At 47.9% G+C, this 19214-nt stretch overlaps 3 protein-coding genes across 3 annotated transcripts; all 3 read left to right on the forward strand.

Annotated features, from left to right (window-relative positions):
• The first annotated feature begins 363 nt into the window (after positions 1–363).
• LOC125555423 lies at positions 364–1027 on the forward strand. The gene has a single exon (XM_048718387.1). It carries the CDS (start codon positions 468–470, stop codon positions 879–881), a length of 414 nt encoding a protein of 137 aa, XP_048574344.1. The 5' UTR covers positions 364–467; the 3' UTR covers positions 882–1027.
• An 8187-nt stretch (positions 1028–9214) lies between these two features.
• Positions 9215–10603, forward strand: LOC125506885 (ocs element-binding factor 1-like). Its single transcript, XM_048671599.1, has one exon. It carries the CDS (start codon positions 9442–9444, stop codon positions 10102–10104), a length of 663 nt encoding a protein of 220 aa, XP_048527556.1. The 5' UTR covers positions 9215–9441; the 3' UTR covers positions 10105–10603.
• A 6235-nt stretch (positions 10604–16838) lies between these two features.
• LOC125555424 lies at positions 16839–18731 on the forward strand. The gene is made up of 2 exons (XM_048718388.1): positions 16839–17673; positions 17802–18731. Exons 1-2 carry the CDS (start codon positions 17334–17336, stop codon positions 18104–18106), a joined length of 645 nt encoding a protein of 214 aa, XP_048574345.1. The 5' UTR covers positions 16839–17333; the 3' UTR covers positions 18107–18731.
• Positions 18732–19214: the final 483 nt, after the last annotated feature.

The raw sequence follows: 19214 nt of genomic DNA on the forward strand, positions 1-19214 counted from the left end.
GGTCACCGGGTGAAGGTGTGAGTGTTTCTCTCTGTTGTGGGGGCCTAACAGGTTGCTGTGAGGCGCTTTTACCAGTTGGTCTCGTTCAAATACGGGAGGGGTTTGTGAATCTGGGCTCTTTCCGTCGCTGGTCCTGGACGGGCAGCGTGTTTTCAGATGCCTGTGGCGAGTGAACAAGAAAACGTAATTGCCGTGCCATCAAATTGTGGTGTTCAAAAGAGACACTTGGTTAAGTTTTCATACGTACGTTAGGATCAGGAGATGTCGTCCATTAGCTAGTGGAGCATTTCGGTAAAGAAGCCAAGGACAAATTCGGTAATCGTACAAAGAAATAAAGCCGCGCAGGGACTGAAGCTTCAAGACTTGGAGCCAAGAATAATAGCATCACTGCACTGCACTGACCATGCTTTGCTGGGTGTATAAAGGCGCGCAAGAATCAAACTAATTAAGCTCGCGCGCTGCACTCCATGCATATGGTTGATAAGATGCCACCCCTCGCAGCATCCGCATCCTCGTCGCGGTGCGCCCCCTTCGCCTGCCGCCGCGGCGCCGAGCAGCGCTCCAGGGGCCTGGATCACGCCTCAGCACCGGCGGCCCAGGGGTGCGGGCGGCCGCTGGGCCGTGCGGCCGGAGTCGTGGGCGGCGGCATCGCCGCGGCCTTCTTCGCATCCCTAGAGCGGTGCGCCTGCGTGGAGGTCCGCACGACCGACGATCTCTCCGACTGCAGCAACAGCTCTACGGAGGCCGCGCCGCTCATGGGCAACGGCGGCAGTTCCGACCGTTCTTCCACGGCGAGGAAGAAGAGCAAGAGGAAGGCCGGCGCGGGGAAGGGCCGGAGGGGCGGCCATGGTGGCTTTGGGTGCTGCGAGAGCATCAATTAGCTACTGTAGTTCTTAGTTGGTATTCTAACGAAGTTCTCGCTGATATATGCGCGTGTGCAGATTGTATGGCATCATTAAGATTGTATGAACTTGTCGAGAGAGTGAGACCATGCACGGGGTTCTGTATATGATCAATCTTGATGTTCTTTCTTTTTTGCGGTAAACATTCAGATTTATTACCAAAGCTCATAAGAAGTAAAAAAACACCTCAAACATAATAAAACTTACATCAAGCTTTTAGAGCACCGAGCAACCACTACCGTCGCCAAGAATGAGCTGCTAATTTCACATGTAGGTAGCGTGGCTCTGATTTTTGTTTAAGTTATCTAGTAAATAGATGTGACCATATTGCACACAACGTGCATGAACTTCAAATCAAGGAGCGTATAACTATATGTCAGTCTAATGTAAGTCCATAAATAATCCGAGAGTTGTGCGCACCGATGGATGTAGAGTCAGGGGGTGTTACCCTCTTTTTGGAAAATAAAGAAAGAAATGAAGCCCACATATCTGAGGAATTCTACATGTTTCTTTGTATTTTGCCTTTTTATTTTTTATTTGTGTGAGAGGACCTTGTTTGACTGTGTGCATCTTAGTTATGCAGAGGCAGGGTGTGTAATACTTTCATAAGTAATAAAGCGCCCCTTTTCGAAAATATATCCAAGGAATTTGTTCTAAAATTTCTTCTTTTTATTTTCCTGTGCATGGTATGATTCTTATCTCAACATAACAAAGAACAAATAAATATATGTTACTCTAATTTATAAGTCCAGAAATAATTTGAGAGTTGTATGCACCGATCGATGTAGAGTCAGGGGGTGTTACCCTCTTTTCGGAAAAAAAAATAAGTCCATATATCCTAGGAATTTGTTCCAAACTTTCTTCTTTTATTTTTCTATACATGGTATGATTCCCATCTCAACATAATTAAAAAGCTATGTTTTTTCATGGAGACATTTTTAAGCAAGATTATTGAGCTACTACTCGTTAGGCAAAAATGCTAGACTTATGGGAAGGGGTTGCGGATTTCGGCTACCCTGATTTCAAGTTCTTTTTACCCCTGACTGAAACTTTTCCCCCCTGACTTCAACTAAAAGCCCTCCCCTGATTCCATGCAAGTAATGGATTTGGACGGATGACACCTCGAAACGAGGCCCAGTTGACTGGACAGCTCAGGCCCACAGTAAACCCAGAAAATGATTCAGCTTAAGAAGGGCCCATTAGTGAGATCTAGAGTGCCTTATATTAGCTTCAGTGAATCTATCCACTGTATTAATCTCCGCCAAAAAATCCACTGTATTAATCTTCAGAGAGGAGATAAAATTATGCTCCACAGAAATCTCGGAAAATAGTAATAAAAAAGACTCACAAATTAATGAGTGTGTAGTCACTTTTTAGCCCCTTTAGCCAACCACTTGATCAGTTTCTGCAAATGCCATGCATGTGAGCCTCCTCTTTGATCTGGTTAGCTTTGTGAACGATCTCATTGCCTCACCTCCACACACCTGTCCACCTTAACCAGCAACAAAAAATGCACTATGCAAAATGCACCTGATTCCATTTATAAGCTTATCTGCTATATTGTGCACTTCAATCAGAAAACATGTTGCATTTTAAGCATTTCATGATCTCTAGAGAAACCAAAAGCTATCCCATTTCCAAAAAGGCCAAGCCCATTTTTATATGTAGCATGTTTGAAATGAATTATGAGGCGGCCGGAAAAAAATAATCTCACTCGAATTTCTAGCCATGAGATTATATTCGTGATCCTAGTTGCCAAAAAGATGAATGCAAAGGCGACGGCGACCCATATACGTTGAGATGCATATTGAATTTATGCTTCATCCATTTACTCCAAAAGTCTAAACTGACGAAGAGAGACATACAATATATTTCAATACTCCCTCTCACGGCTGAGCTTTTTTTAATTCTTGGACATGGGGCCGAGGAAGATGGGGAGGGATGCACGGAAAACACTGAAATCGGCGGAGGAGAAGACATCAGCGACATGGGAAGGGAGGGTGAGAATGGGCTTGGGGTGATGTGATCGGAATGATTCTGGGACATCAGATGTACAACGGCTGGCTAGGAGACATTGGCGCAAGGCAAGGCTGCTAACCGTAAATCGATGTGTGAGGTCGGAGGTCTATGTTGGTGCAGCCGAGGAAGATGGGGAGGGATGCACGGAAAACACAGAAATCGGCGGAGGAGAAGACATTGGCGACATGGGAAGGGAGGGTGAGGATGGGTTTGGGGTGATGTGAACGGAATGATTCCAGGATGTCGGATGTAGATCCGATGGCTAGAAAACCTGCCCAACAGATTTCTCCAATTTTCCGGGCAAGTGACTAGCTAACACCTCCTTTCTCCCATTTAGCAGCATACGTCAAATCATTTCATTTTTCTTGCGATTTCGATGTACATCGTCGGTTTTCCACACGAAAAAGCAGATAGATCCACGTATGCAATAGACAAACCCATCAAGCTAGAATAGTAAAAAGGATGGGCAAAAGGATGCTCCACAAATCTGACAAGATCCAGGCATTTCAGCTAAGGTAGAAACTAACTGCTGGCTGCTTGACACCTGGCACCAAACAAGGAACTTAGATTCTGAAAAATCCTTAGATTCTCAAAAGCCCCAGATTAAAGCTGTGCGTGGTGCATGCCTGCATTACCGCCTTTTCCGAAAATCTCGAGGCACGCCCATGTGGCTGCCCAAATGCAAATGCCCACCATGATCCAGACGCAGACCAGACACCAATCGATCTGTATGTCTACTGGCTACATAGCTAGCTAGGCTTTGAAGCTGCATGGATGCACATGCACGCCATCTGTCCATTAACTAACATAACTAATCCCTAGCTCCTACCACCCCCTGTAGTAAGATTCATGCATCTGTCCACTAACCAACTTAACTAATTCCTAGCTAGAGGACTAGAAATATGATCATTCTAAAATCAATTTCATGCTAAACTGATTACTACTGGACTTGGGTAAGCAAATTAACCACGTACTTCTTACTGTTTAAGTAGCTAGCTAATTAATCAACTTTCATTTCCATACATATAATCAATTAGCTAGCACAAAAGAGTGGACGATGATATTTGTGGTGAGTAGTGGCGCTGGGTCGACCTCTGGCAATGGATGGATGGTGCGAGCCGTGCGTGCCACCCACTCGTCGGAACAGAAGAAAATGTTGCACCCTACCTGTTCTGCTTTAGCCTAAAGCACGCAGCTTTAGTACTGGGATTAGCTAATGGTAGATCACACGTAGTGGCAGCACGTATGCTTAGCTTTCGACTTTCGAGGCCAAAAATAGTAGAGTAGGACTCGCATGCTTCCTTCATGTACAGTGCAACAGAAGGTCGATCCAAGTACAGTGCTAGCTTCCTTGTTCTCGAAGGCTCCGCTGCTCTGACATAAAAAAAGAACTGGCCAGTTAGCTTCTAGTAGTTCATTCGATAATTAACTTGCACATATATGCTCTCACTTGTCGTGGTTCTTTACGTTCTAACTTTGTATAAACTATTCCAAATTTATAAAAACATATATACCGCGAGAAGAAATTCCTAGAGGTTCGGCTAATTTTCTTGCGCATATATGCATGCATGTCAGTGGCTTCTTCCATATATTTCTATGAAATTATGAAAGCTAATTGCTCAATATTATACTATGTTATTACGTCGTTGGAATTGTCAAGGTATTCCGCCTAGAAGCGATCGGTCGATGCATGCATTATATACGGGTGATGATGGTGACCTGATCGAGCTTTGGTATATGCTGTTCCAGTGGCTGGCTGAGCTCATTCCATCTAGATGAGAATATCTACTTTTCTTTTTTGCGTTGCGTTGCATTGCATAGATCCATTGGTTATTATAGTTAGTTAAAGCCAGAATATATACGTCGCCGTCTTTTCGTGGTCGCCCCGTACCTTTCAGTGGACCTGGAATCAACTCGTTATCTTGCCCGACTATTATTGGCCAGTCCGTTTCTTCGACACGTATATGCATACGTATGCACAAAAAATTAAAAAAAAACTGATCAAAAAATTAAGCCAGTTAATTGAGGTTAGTATAGTAGTATTAGTTGTTGTTGTTCTCTGTCCACCTCGTGGAAAACAAATCAGAAAATTCATTCATTTGTGATCTGTTCATACCTAGGTCACCTCACCTTAATTTCGTTGAACGTATATAGTATGACTTAGACAGGTGATACATCGATCAAGGCGTTAGATTTGGGCACTGCTCATGCCTTAGTGATTAAGGTTTAGAGGTAGCTACGCTGGCAAGGTGTAGCTATAGCCTTGTGTGGGTGGGGGACTGGGGTAGGTTGGTATTGTCATTCGAAATTCCTTGGAAAGCCATGCATCATATGCACGTCGCTCTCCATCGACTTACACCTTGCTCGATCTTCGTCGACCATTCCAAAGTTTTGCTTTCTACACTATGCTGACCAAAGTAAAGGATGATCGATGGACTCTATTCTAGCTACGTAGCTAACTCCAAGGTCTAGTATTCCACCAGAAATAAAGTAACTATTTTTACATGAAATTACCAAGTGTTCGATTAACCATGGGGAATCTATGGGCAACATCAAGAAAGCCAGGTGTCCCTAAGATTTCCAGGAAGAAGCTTCCAAAAAAAGGAAAAATTTACAATATGGTTCTTGTCGATGTTTCTGTATCGCCATGTTGATCGTCATCCAACATCGATCTCCGCCCCGTCGACGCAATCTGAAGGAAGAGGCAGTTGTCACATGCCCAAATCTGAAGGAGCACCAGCGCTGCCGACGCTGCTTTTCGGGGCGAAGAAGCGATCCGCTGAATGCAATAGAACCAAAATGTTGTGTCACGTCAGCCAGAGATTATCCCGATGCCCGTTGGATCCAACATGGCTGCCCGTAGCAGCATCATTGAAGAGGAGGAACATGACAATCAACCATCTTCCACACACCCCGCTTCACAATGCTCAAACCCTCTGTACAAGATGCTATTGTCGCCATTCGATGGGACGACTACCGCCAGCCCTAGCATCATGAAATGCCTCCATTGCCCTCCTAATGGCTTCAAAGAAAACGCCGATGCGGCAACTGAACCAATGCCGAGTACAAAATCTGTTGGCATGGTTGCAGATGTCGCCCGCACCGAGCATGCTTAGGAACTAGGAGGTGGAGCACATTCTCAACTTCAAAGGCTCGATCAAAGGGAGAAGAGTTCTGAACTGGTATAGGGTCTATCGTGCACGTGTAATCTATAATTACTACTTTGCTCCCAACCCAACTTTCCCTGATGAACCATGGTTTCGTCAATGGTTCCATATGCGCAAACCATTGCTCTTGCATGTGGTGGAGAGACTGGAGGCACACGATCCCCACTTCGAACTCACCAGGGATTGTTACGGACAACTATCATTCTTTGCTAAGCAGAAATGTACGGCTGCTCTGACGATGCTTGCACATCGTACCTCCATCGATGTCGTTGGTGAGATGGTCCGAATGGGGGAGATCACTTGCCTGAAGATCATTGTCAAGTTTGCCCGTGTCGTGGTGTAGATTTTTGGACCAAAGTATCTTAGAGAACCAAATATGCAGGATACAAGAAAGTTATTGGCTATTGGAAAGGCAAGAGGATTTCTGGTATGCTCGGGTCAATTGATTGCATGCATTGGCAATGGAAGAACTATCCCAAAGGTTTGCGCGGGATGTGCCAAGGTCACATCAAAGAGGCCACCATCATATTGGAAGAAGTGACATCACATAAATTGTGGATTTGGCACACATTCTTTGGAATTTCTGGTTCTCACAATGACATCAATGTGCTTCAGTGATCTCCCATTTTTAGAAGACTTTGTAATGGGGAATTGCCATCATGTAACTACACTGTCAGCATCCGCAACTACAACATGGGGGTACTATCTTGTCAATGGTATTTATCCTCAATGGGACGGCGTTTGTGAACACCATATCTGATCCCCAAGGAAACAAAAGTCACTTTGCAACAATGCAAGAGGGTGCTAATAAGGATGTGCAGAGGGCATTTGAAGTGCTCCAAGCTCATTGGGAATTGTTCATGGAGCTGCAATGATGTGGGAATCAAAGACTTTGTGGCAACTGATGACATATTGTGTCATTTTGCCCAATATGATTATCGAGGACGAGGGTGATGGGTAGCCCAAAACAATGATTTTGAGATGCCAAGAGAACAAGTCCACATTCCAGAATAACAAGATGCGGATCTGCTTATGAAATTTTCTACAAATGCATGAAAACCTTTGAGATCATCAGACGCACGCGCAACTACTTAGTGATCTTGTGAAATATATGTGGGCCAACAATAAAAACCAAAGAGCTAATATTTGAATTGTGCACTTAAAATAATTTTATGTTTGAAGTATGTTTTTTTTCGAACAGCCACTTGGGGTTGGTAGAGGATGTCGACCTGAATATATTACTCAAAGGCCAATAAGGAGAGTTACATCAAGGATTACAGTGAGAGGAGACGTAAAGGTGCCAAGACACGGACGCCTCCCTACTAACGGGGTCCTTAAACCTGAAGGTCCGAAGCGTAAAGTCCGAGATGATGTTACAGAGAGTGTCTAGGGTGAGTGGAGCTCGTTGTGAAAGACACGAGCATTCCTGGAGCCCCACCACTTCTAGAGAATGGCAAGGGAGACGGTGGGCCAAATGTTGATATCGAGGCCAACCGGCATAGGAGTATCCCAAACAAGGTCGATGGAGGGAGGGGCGGCAGCACGAAGAGGGGCCAGACCTGTGCCACACATGGGCAAAGGATGGTGAGGTGCCTCGCGTCCTGCAGTGTGATGTCGCCCCGGGGGCAGGCCAAATCCGAGGAGATGGTCTTGCGATGTAAGTTCGTCAGCGTGATCAACTATCACAATAGAGAAGCCAGCTGAAGATCTTGACCTTATAGGTGCATTGGAGCTCTAGATGTGCCCCGCGTTGAGATAGATCTCGTGGTCGGAGGAGAGCAGCAAGTAGGCGCACCTCGAGGAGAGCGAGGATCCGTGGGTGAGGAACCTGTCCTTGGGCGCGCCGTTGGCAGTGACATCCCGCAACGAAGACAAAACATAAGCAAACTGTATAGAAGCAACATTGGTTAGGTGGTTTCATAGAGTAGCGAGTAAACCATTATGCATGACATGAGAAACCAGGACAGAGGGTGAAGTGGAGTGGGAGAAGAGGTGTGGGTAAGTATCTTCGAGTGGTGTCGAAAGAAGCCAAGCTTCGAGCCAGAAGAAGGTGGATGTGCCATTGCGAGTACAGACAAATGGGATTTTGCACCGGGGGGGGGGGGGGGGGGGGGGGGGGGGGGGGGGAGTTGGTCGTTTATGATTCTCCAATGGTATAAGGGGTTGTGAGCCTTATTCGCGTATGATTCTCCAATGGTAGAAGGGTTTGTGAGGCTTATTCGCGAAGCCAAGGCAGTTCTGTTGGAAGAACCTGTTGACCCAAGGTAGTTTTGGTTTTTGGAGAAGTTTGAAGGCAAATTCATGAAGCAGTTATTTTGAAGAAGCAATTTCATGAAAGTAGAAGTTTGAACTATGTAATTTTGCCACCAACATTTGTTATTTATATGTGACATTGATGTGTTTGATTGGTGTGCATGGATTTGCATCAATTTGAGAGTTTGAATTTGAGGTGTGTGGCTGCCGCATATGAGGGGTGGCCCGGCTCCGTCCATGGACATGTGAGGGCGCGTCCGCAGCGGTATATGAAACGGATTCGCAAGTTCGATTGTAGATGCTCTGAGTTCAACATTTTTTGTTGTTGAATTTATAACCATCTGCTTTTGAAAAAAAGAAGCTGCTGACAATTAGAGGAAGGTGGGCGTGACTAGCGAACAGAGAGAATCATTCGGTAGTTTAGCAAATTTGATGTGTCAGTTACCTATATCCGTTATCCTCAAAAAAAAAGTCACCTATATCCGTTAATTTTTTTTTATAACTTACCTATTTTCCCATGAAATTACATGTCTTCATATATCCCGGTTGACCAACCTAGATATCATGCACCGGCTAAAGTGAAGTTGTACAAGGCCGAAAGAAAAGAATCTCAAGTGATGTGAGGTACAGTAATTAATTAACAAATCAGAAGGAAGTCTCAGTCGAGCTAGCTGGTTCACAGCAGGCAAACTACGTTGTTGTCAGAGTATTTAACCTTGTGACCATCGAGCTGCAATATAATAAATAAATTATATGCAGCAAAACATTTGGTACCTCGACGTCGAGATCGATCGACAACGCACCACCATCATCGACACGACTTTTTTTTTCTTTTCTAAAAAGAAAAAAGCTTCATCGTCAGTGGGCACTCGCTACCGAGGCGCGTGTGGGCCCACGCGGGACGTCCACGAGAAGAAAAATAATGGAAGTGGGCCCAATGTGGCAGCCCGCCACGGGCCGTCCGGAACGGGCTATAAATAGGGCCCTCCTACACTTGTCTCCCTCCCTTTTCCCTCTCCCGCCACTCGCACAGCACACTCCAGGTTACGCTGTGACGCTTCTGCCCCTGCCCACCCCTAGCGAACTGCTAGTGCAGTGCCATGGCCCTCTCGGACGTCGACCACGACTTCGAGGCCTTCCTCGCCTTCCTCGCCTCCGGCCTGGACGCGCCGCCGACGCAGACGTCCCCCGTGCCGGCTCCGTCGTCGTCGCCGGATCTTCTTCCCATGCTCACGTCGTCGCCGGAGGAGGGCCTGCTGAGCCCCGCTGCACCGTCGCCGCTGGAAGTACCCATGGCCACGTCGTCACCGTCGGAGGGCGGCCTGCTGACCCCAGGTGCGCTGTCGCCGGATCTTCCCATGACCACGTCGTCGCCGGAGGAGGGCACGTCGTCGGGATCAGCGGGGGCAGTTGCCGTCGCCGGGGACGACGGCGACAGGGAGCGGAGGCTCCGCCGCAAGGTGTCCAACCGCGAGTCGGCGCGCCGGTCGCGCGCGCGCAAGCAGCGGCACCTCGAGGAGCAGCGCGCCGCGGCCGCCACGCTCCGGGCCGGGAACCGGCACCTCGCCGAGAAGCTCCGGGTCGCCAGGGCGCGCGCGGGGCTCATCACGCTCGCCAACGCCCGCCTCCGCGCCCAGGGCCAGGCTCTGGGCCAGCGTCTCGCCGCAGCACGCCAGGCCCTCGCCCTCAGGCAGCTATACGCCGCCGCGTCGGCCTCCGGCGGCGCCCTGGACATGCAGGCACTCGCCTCGCTGATCCGGTAGCGCATGGCACGGCGCGGGCGCACGAGAAGATGTTTTTTGACCTGCTGCAAGATTGAACGAACGAACGACGAACGTACGTACGACGGGCTGCTATTAATCACAACCCATAAGATGCTATTATGCATGATCCTTGATGATATATAAAAGCAAGAAATTATGGATGGAAAATGGTACCGAAATTAAAACATACGTACTTGCTGCTTGATCGAACATCGCCGATTTCTGCGCTCCCTCCGATTGGAAATGGACGGCCAGGATCGATCCAGCGAGCATGAGATGCTTCGACTCCCTCCGCTGGATCTCAATTATTGTCTCTGTGATTTAGTAGCTAGTGCTTCAGCTTTGCTATCGATCTGTTGGCCGATTACTGGATGGATGTATCCATCGTCTCTCTTTGTGTCCTTCTTATTCCTCATGTTTGGCACCTGTCACCCTCATTCATGTCTCTCTAAATATAATTTCTTGCTCACCGGCCGAAAGTTGGTGGAAGAGTTGCACATATGCTTCTCCTCATTGTCTCATCATTCTTCTCCCCCTCCCTTCCTTTGTGTGTGTGCGAAAGAAAGTGTGTGTATATATGTATGAAAGCGATGCGCCATATATTAATTTTGTTGAGTATCGGTTGATTCTCCTATGGGTACATACGCCCGTGGCGGCTTTATATATGCTCATCTATATGTCTGTTTCTAGTGGTGGTGGTGGCGAGTCGTCGTCGAAAGCAAAGACCGCGAGGTAGTCATTGCGGTTTACATCTCCTTTTTTGGTGGAAATCATTTTACGTCTCTAGTGTCTTTGACGAACCACTGTCTCTTTTGTGTTGCTTTTTCCAAGCTGACTCTTTCATTGATGGCACTTTCGCCACTCTTTTTGCGAAGAACGTTGTGGAATGATGCATGATGTGAAACAGTAATTACACCAGCCATAAGAAAAACCTCTACGAAAGTCTTTTTTTTGAGAAATTGGTAATTTACGTATCTCTAATGCCTTTACCAACCGCCGTCTCTTTTGTGTGTGTTTTCTGAGCTGATTCCATTGGTGGAATTTTCACCACCTTTTCCGGGGCGTCACCCATAAGAAAAACCTATTGCAGTTGGTTATTATTCTTACAATTGCTATTTGAAAGTTTCCTGGAAATGATTCTAGCGTCAATAGATTTTTGGAGAGATGAAGGTGAGGGGCAGAGCACCGAGCCGCATACAAGGAGGTCACGACGTACCTGGTGAGGGATAACCAAGAACGAGCCGAGCCAGCAACAACGCAGCTAGCCGTGATATCGCGGGTGGAGGCGACGCAGAGGGTTGACGGTTCGGGGTTCAGGGTGGGCTACTGAGTGATGGGGAGTTAGGAGGGTGGTCGGGACGGCGATGAGCCAATGACATCACAGAGGGGGCAACTTGGGCAAGGTTGTGTGGCGAGATGGCACGAGGCATCGACGGCTGAGCACTAGTGTCTAGGGCCGGGGGTTAGGCAGGTGCTGGAGGGTGCTTGACACGGGGAAGAAGAAGAAAAGCACACAAGCTCAAAATCGACTGCCAATTCAACAAAATTCAGGTAACTTCTATATAGTTGCCCTCTTTTTTCATGATTTTCAATAACCGAAAGTTGGTGGAGGAATTGCATATATGCCTGCCCTAATTGTCTCATCATTCTTCCCCCCCCCCCCCTCCCATTGTGATATTGAGTGATAGAGAAAGCGTGTATGTGAAAGCGATGCACCATAATTATGTCGAGTGTCGACACTTCCTCCCATACATACACCCCATGGCAGCTCTATATATACACATGTTTGTCATTTTTTTTATGTTGGTGAAAACGCACGCGTGCACACACTCATCTCTATGAATGCACAGCGAGTCATTCTCGAGACATCATCAAGAGAAAAGAAAAAAAAAGGCCGAGGTAACCACATGCTGGTTTACGTCTCTCCAGTGCCTTTACGAATCATGGTCTCTTTCGTGTTATTTCTCCGAGCTCATTTTGCTTATGGCACTTTCACCGCATTTTCTGAGAAAGAACATTGTAGTTGTGTGCCTTTTTTTCACTTCTTTTTTTGCGAATGGTTGTATAGCTTTATTGACAGTGAAATAGTAATTACCACGTCCACAAGAAACGTAAAGAAACAAATTAATAAAATTCAACTAACCCTGTCCCCATCGACGAATTTTGTGCTGAGAGAAAAGGCCTTCTTGCAGGGCTTCTCTCTTCGGCCCACAAACGAACTCATCCAGTAAGGCCTTGGAGGTCTATACGCGGTCCAGGTTACTGATGATGTGTGGGTGCTCTTGTTCACTTTCTCAAAAACAAATAGGTACTCTTGTTCACAGTTTATTTTTTTAATTTTTTTAGGATATTCTTCACAGTTTATGGCAAGCTGCACTTTTAACACGAGAATTAGTCTGAAAAACTAATAGAATTTAATGAATATTTGTTCAAGGCTGAGAAATTTAACACGAGAGAGCCCTGCATTTTTGTTAACACACGAGAGAATTACTCCCCTGTAAAAACTCAATAAGATCACACACTTTGCGCGCCAAGCAGACACCAAGGCTGCACAAGAGATTAACTCTGTAAATCGAACTATGTATATGTTAGCTCAACTTATGAACAGAGAAGGTGGTAACAGAAATGCAGGTGTCAAGTGCGTGTGAAGTAAAAATATTTGGAGAAACGGTTTTGCTAATTATCAGGCACCTAATTTTTTTTGCTGCGTCAGTTACCTCTTCCTTCCTTCCTCCTTGTACGTTGCCGGAGAAGAAGCAACCTTGCTGGAGAAGAACCAGCCCCACCATCTATCTTAGGAGAAGCCCCAACCCCAGTATCTATCTTAGTCGTCGAGGAGTGTAGGGGATCGCCGAAGCTGTTCATGGGTGATGCAGGGGGGGCGGTGGCTAGCAACAACGGTGGGGGGAGGTTGAGGGGGGGAGGGGGAAGAAGGTTGGGAGGTGAAAGACGACGTGTGAGCCGTTTGATGAAGATCCGATGGACAGGAAAGAAGTGACTGACCCTCGATGTATTTTTAGGTTCCTGACTTTCAGTCGGTCCTTGGAGAAAATATATATGTGCAGTAGTCTTTTTTAAAAAGACAAGGAAAAGATCATTCCCTATGCATGCATGCATGCATGCGATTGAGCTGGCCATCCCAGATCTGGCAGTAGCCGAACAGCAGCTGTGGCCTGTGGTCTGTGGATGCAGGAGACAATCAATCACAAGCTGCTGATGGCAAACAAAGCTGAGTGCAAAGACAAGACAAGAAAATGAAATGAGTTGATGGTGAGGAGACAATGCCCTGCAGCAGCAAACCAAGTGCATGCAACATACTACTAGTACTATTTACCTTTGGGAATTTCATTTCTTGGTCATTTCTTGCTCTGAAACTGTGAAACATGAGGCCACCGCCCAGAGTTTTTCGACCCAAAAGTTGGCCTGGCACCTGTAACCTGCTGAGAGCTTTTCACCAGCATTTTGGAGTCTGAACATCGGCAGCACTAGTTGCCAGCAGTCACACGCTTTAGAGTGACAAAGCAGGCAGTGTGCATAGGTGTTTTTTTTTTCTTTCTACGAGAACAGCAGGAGCTCTGCCTTTGCATTATAGTGAGAGGAAAAGGTACAAAGTACAAGGACGAGCTGCTAAACACCTCGAGCAGAAGAATAACCACCAGCTAATACACTTGCACACCGCTAAGAACAGTACAAAAACTCCTGAAAGGCTTACACTACCCCCAGGCCATCGGAGCACACACTCGCTTCCAAATGACAATCCTTTTCCCTCCTACTGAGTCGAGCCAGTGTAGGTGAGGCATACACTATACGTGCAATAATAGTGTGAGTGTGCTAGAGCTAACTGCAAAAGGACCGAGACTTAACATATATAGTACTCCCTCGGTCCAACAATATAAGACCCCTTTTTGTAACCTGTGTTAGCTTTCAAACGTGTCTTATATTACATGGGACGGAGGGAGTATATAAGGAGAAAAAGGAAAAACTAAAAAGAAAAATTTTGCACAGATCTTCATGCGAGATCAAACCAATATAGTATCAACCGATACATAAGAGCAACTCCAACGCAAGGACCTAAACGGACACCGATTTTGTCCGTTTCGTGTCCGTTTGGGTCACCTGTCCGCCTAGCGGACATGGGGCGGACAAACCTTGTATCCAACGGGCGGCACAAAAACAGACCCAAACTCCCCGCGCCTCCCACCCCCTCCTCTCTCCCACGCGCCGCCCGTCCCCTTCTCGTCGCGGCGCCTGTCCTATCTCCCTAACGCCGCCCCTTCTCTCTCCCTCGCACCGCCCCTCCTCTCCTCCTTGCGTATCCCCTCCCACGCGAGATTTTTCTCTGCTCGCGCCTCTGCTGCAGGGGCGTGGAGGAGCAGCCGAGCGCGCAGTGGCGACCTGCTCCGGTGGCCTCGCGGCGGCGTGGAGGAGCGGCCGAGCGCGCGTCGGCGACCTACGCCGATGGCCTCGCTGCGGCGCGGAGAGCGGCCGAGCGCGTGTCGGCGACTTGCGCCGGTGGCCTCGCTGCGGGCGTTGCAGTCGCTGACATATGGGACTAGGGACGGACACAAGCAGGCGACAGCGGTGGACGAGAGCGTTCGCTTCCGTCCGCTTCGTACTCATTTGTTTCCAGATTTGGGTCAGGTTTGGATCGGGGACGGACAGCAGGCGGATACGGACATCCGTTTGGGTCGCCCCGTTGGCCATTTCTGTCCGGATAACCCAAACAGACAAAATGGGTCCTCCCTTTGGAGTTGCTCTAACCGAACTGAAAAGACAGTCCACAGGCAAACAGCGCGCCAAAACTTTTTCAAAAGATAAAATGCACATGTGCGCTGTGGCACCTCGTTTCCTTGGCTGACTGTTTCGGGCAGCTCAGCTGCCACTGCACTGCACAACAGAAAGGAAAGGAGGGACATGCAGTGCAGCGACCCATTACTGCCAGTACAAATTTGAGTACACGATGCTGATTTTCTCATTTTCTGACAATTAGACAGGCGGCAGTCCCCTCCTCCTCATGAATGAACGAGTGAGTGAGTGATTGAGTCTGAACATGCATGACAATTAATAGGAACGACATGGTTTTGATTTTGAATCTCTGCCCTGCCCTCCTAAGGTTGCATTGCATTGCCTGCTACTCTGTGCAAAGCTTGCAAGAAGCGTACCTGCATGAATGCATCAATCACAGGCTGCCGAGAAGAGCAGCAGCAGCTGTTGCGGCCTGTGGCAATGTCCGGAGGAAAGATGCATGCATGCGTGAGCTGATGACGATGACGGGGAGAACATGCACTGCAGCAGCAAATCGTTCTAACTCATTTTACCTCTGAGACATCCATTTGGTCATTTTGACTCATTTCTTGCCCTCGAACATGAGAAAGACCGCCGCACCGAGTTTCCACAAGAATTGGCTTGATCAATGCACAATTATATTGTGAGTGTCCAAGAGCTAGCAATTGAGAAGAAATGAGTAATAGTGAATTTTTGAAAACTACAAACAGAGTGCCAACACATTTCCAAAAGATAGAATGCAGATGTCTGAGAGCATCAACAACCGGGCTCCCACTCATCCAACAGAGAGGCGTCGACAACAGGAAGGCACCCGGTGGCGCCAGTGGAGCAGAGGGACTTTTTACTGCTAAAAACCTCTGTTACTCACTGTGAAACATGCATGCATGATTAAAACATGGCTTGAAGCTGATTCTCTGGACGATGCATGCATGTACGGTACGTGCGTACCACCTTTGATAATCTCAGCGCTGGAAAGGGTGCATGCATGCATGCTTGAGTCTGCATGCAGTGCAGGGCCATGGAGCCCATCCGCTGCAGGCCTTTCGCTGCATGAGTGAGCGAGGGAGTGTGAATAGGCATGACGATTTGAGTGGAGTGAAGTGATTAGGATTTCGTCCGGCTAACCAGCGAGGGCCGGGTTTGACGTGTCGGAGACGTTCAGAAGCTTTCATATGCGTCTCATATTTAGGTTGGATATGAAGAGTGCACGTCAGATCGGACGTTTGAGGCCATTTGAGTCGCCCGTTTCGATCGAAATTTTGTGACCGGACAGGACGGTTACCGGACTGTCCGCCCTACCGTTTAAGCCGAGTTTGATGTGCCTGATTGTAGATGTAGTAAGGGCATGTACAATAATGCTATCTTAGGAGTGCCACGTAGGATAAATGATGAGGTGAAGGAGAGAGAACTCATAAGAGAAGACTTGTCTTCTCTTATTTAAAATAAAACAAGAGATGATCTCTTAGCACAATATGTCTCACCATATTTTTAGGAATTGCTAATTATTGAAGATAAGGCTAAGAGATGACCTACTGTAGACATTTTTCTTTGTCATCTTCAAATTACATGCAAAACTTAAGATAAGACTATCTTATCAACCATTGTACATGCCCTAAGCTACCAACAAAAACTGCATTTTGTTTTAGACAATTAGCTGCAAGAGCCTACAGACAAACGTACTTATCGTACACCAGCTAGCTCCTGTAGCTCTGCAATTTTTCCTTCATTCACCTCACCTTTGTTGGAGGCTTCTGCTTGTCCCTGTCTGGCTGTCTGTGCAGTGCAAGCCCAGGCATCTCCGAGCCTGAACCTGAAGGTCAAAGTAAATAACAAAACACATGCCTGAATCCATGGCGGCCTTGCTCGCTCATCTTCACACATGAATCATTTTAAAAGTGCCACCTTGCCACCCTTTGAGCAAACAACATCGCCATCAGATCAAAAACCTTCCTTTGTTGTTTTATTTACCATCCATCTTCCCGCCATTTCAGCAGATTGCACCACGCGCGCATGACTCCTCCACCTTTCCACCACTCCTCAGCGACCACCTACCAATACCAAGAGAGTGGACCTTCTTTACTGTCCACAACAGGAAGAAAGGAGAGGACCCCTCTCTCTGTCTCTAGAACACACACTTTTTGTCAGCGAGGCCCCTGCCACAGTGTTAATTGTAGCAGTGGTGCCCTACCACTGCTTTGCTTTGCTTTTCCGGAAGGAGAAGGAGAGGAGGAGGAGGAGACATGTCGAGCTTTGCATCAGGATCAGTCGCCGTCCACAGCCCCGCCATGTTGATCGATTGTGCTTCATGAGAGGTAGACCTCGGCCGCTAGAAGTTCAGAGCACACTGGGTTCACCTGACACTCGCAGTAGCACAGAGTCCCACACCACTCTGCTCTTCGGCTTCTGGTAGTTGCTTGGAAGCTGGTTGACCAGAGCCGCCGTGGATGGCCGGCGGCGTTAGGAGGCTCTCCGAGGTGCTGCGGGAGCAGCAGGAGCCGTTCCTCCTTCAGGGAGAGCCCTGCTGCTCCGTCAACAACAAGGGCGTCAGGGCTTCGTGGGGCCGGGCCGTGAGGAGGGCGCTGCCGCGGTGGCGGTCTGACGGCCTCGCCGTCGGCTGCTTCCCCTGCGCCGCCCGCAAGCGCGAGAGCTTCCGCCCGCTGTCGCGCGCCGGCCACGCGCACTGCGACGACGACGCGAGGCGGCTCAGCCCGGTGTCCGTCCTGGACGTGCTGCGGTGCTCCGACGACGAGGAGGAAGCGTCGTCGTCGCCCACGCTCAGCGACTGTAAGCACTACACTAGTCTGCTTCTGGCTTCACGGTTCCAAGGAGAATTCTCCTCTGTCAGCACAGTCATGCCCACAAATAATTCACCTTCGTTTCATGCCCTGCTTCTTGATAAATGATAAATACAGGGGAGGAGGAGGAGGAGGACGACGACGACGACAAGCCATCGTCGACGGCAGGCAGCTCGCAGCCACCCGACAAGAAGGAGGAGTCGGAGGAGGAGTGGAGGAAGGTGGTCTCGTCGTGGGAGAGGATCGCGGGGGACATCGCAAGGGTCCCCGTGCTTGCGCAGCTGGACCTGTTGAGCTCCATGTCTGCGAGGGAGTGGGAGTGGCACGGGGAGGCGGAGGCAGAGCGGGTGGGCGCGAGCGTGGAGGCCATGATCTTCGAGGAGATGAGCGCGGATGCCGTGCGCGACATGGTCGACCTGTAGCGGATCGGAGTGCTCCTTGTCCAAGCGAGACTCTGCAGCTGGCTGAGTGACGGACGATGCTTCGGTGTCTTAAGCCACCTATCTTTGATCTTTGTGTCTATAACATGTGGGTCTAACAGATGGCTGGCTCATATATCAGTGATCCAAAGCAGGTGCCTACCGAAGCTGCGTCCCTGAGTGACGGCACTGGCGAGTGACTTGATCGACGAGATTTCCACCATTTCTGGATTCAGTTGGTATAAAGAGTACTCTACGTAGTATAATACTTGTAGTACTAAGTATAGCTAGGAGCAGACTGGTTGCAGTTTCAGTTGTAGTAATGGAGGTGGACTGTCTGGAGATGGTTAATCTCTGGAATACTCGCCACAACTCTCATTCGATTGTGCCTCCTATCTTAGTTGAAATTGGAGAGTTTGTTAGTGATTTTTCTCTTTTTGTAATCCAACATGTATTAAGGTCAGCAAACGTTCCAGCGCATCTATGTGCCAAGCGTGCTTGCACATTGAATGTGACGGAAAGCTGGCTCGAAGACAACCCGGGCTTCCTCCTGACCAGCTTATTGGCTGATTGTCGGGAGAATGCCTTCGTTTGAATAAAGCTCTCTACATTGCCCGCCAAAAAAAAAGTTTCAGTTGTAGTACAGGGCAGTGGTACCCGATGCAAAAAATGTATGACTCAAGAAGAAAAGAAAAGAAAAATCCCTCGAGATATTTTACATTTTCTACTAAATACAGTTTAGACATGTTAGATGCTCAAGCAATGTTCAAAATATCATCCGATTCACTGATGTACCGGCCGATTCATCACTTATAGATGGGTGGGTGGCCATTAAGATTATATCTTATCTTTGCTATTTATTATTTGAGCCGATTTATCGCTCTGACAAACGATTAATCAGAAATCTAGTGATTAATAGTGCTAGATCCAGATGGTCAAAACCCAAAACAAGGCTTCCCCTTCAGCCTGCACATCACACTTCATCTCCTATTCGATAAGGCATGTGTTGTAGTATTGTCCTGCTTTGTTTATCATTGACTCGTTGTTTGATATGTAATATGTACTTCCTCTGTACCACAATACTTGTGGTACAGAGGGAGTAGTTATGTAT

Source organism: Triticum urartu, chromosome 5, assembly GCF_003073215.2.
Source record: "Triticum urartu cultivar G1812 chromosome 5, Tu2.1, whole genome shotgun sequence".
Taxonomy (NCBI): Eukaryota; Viridiplantae; Streptophyta; class Magnoliopsida; order Poales; family Poaceae; genus Triticum; species Triticum urartu.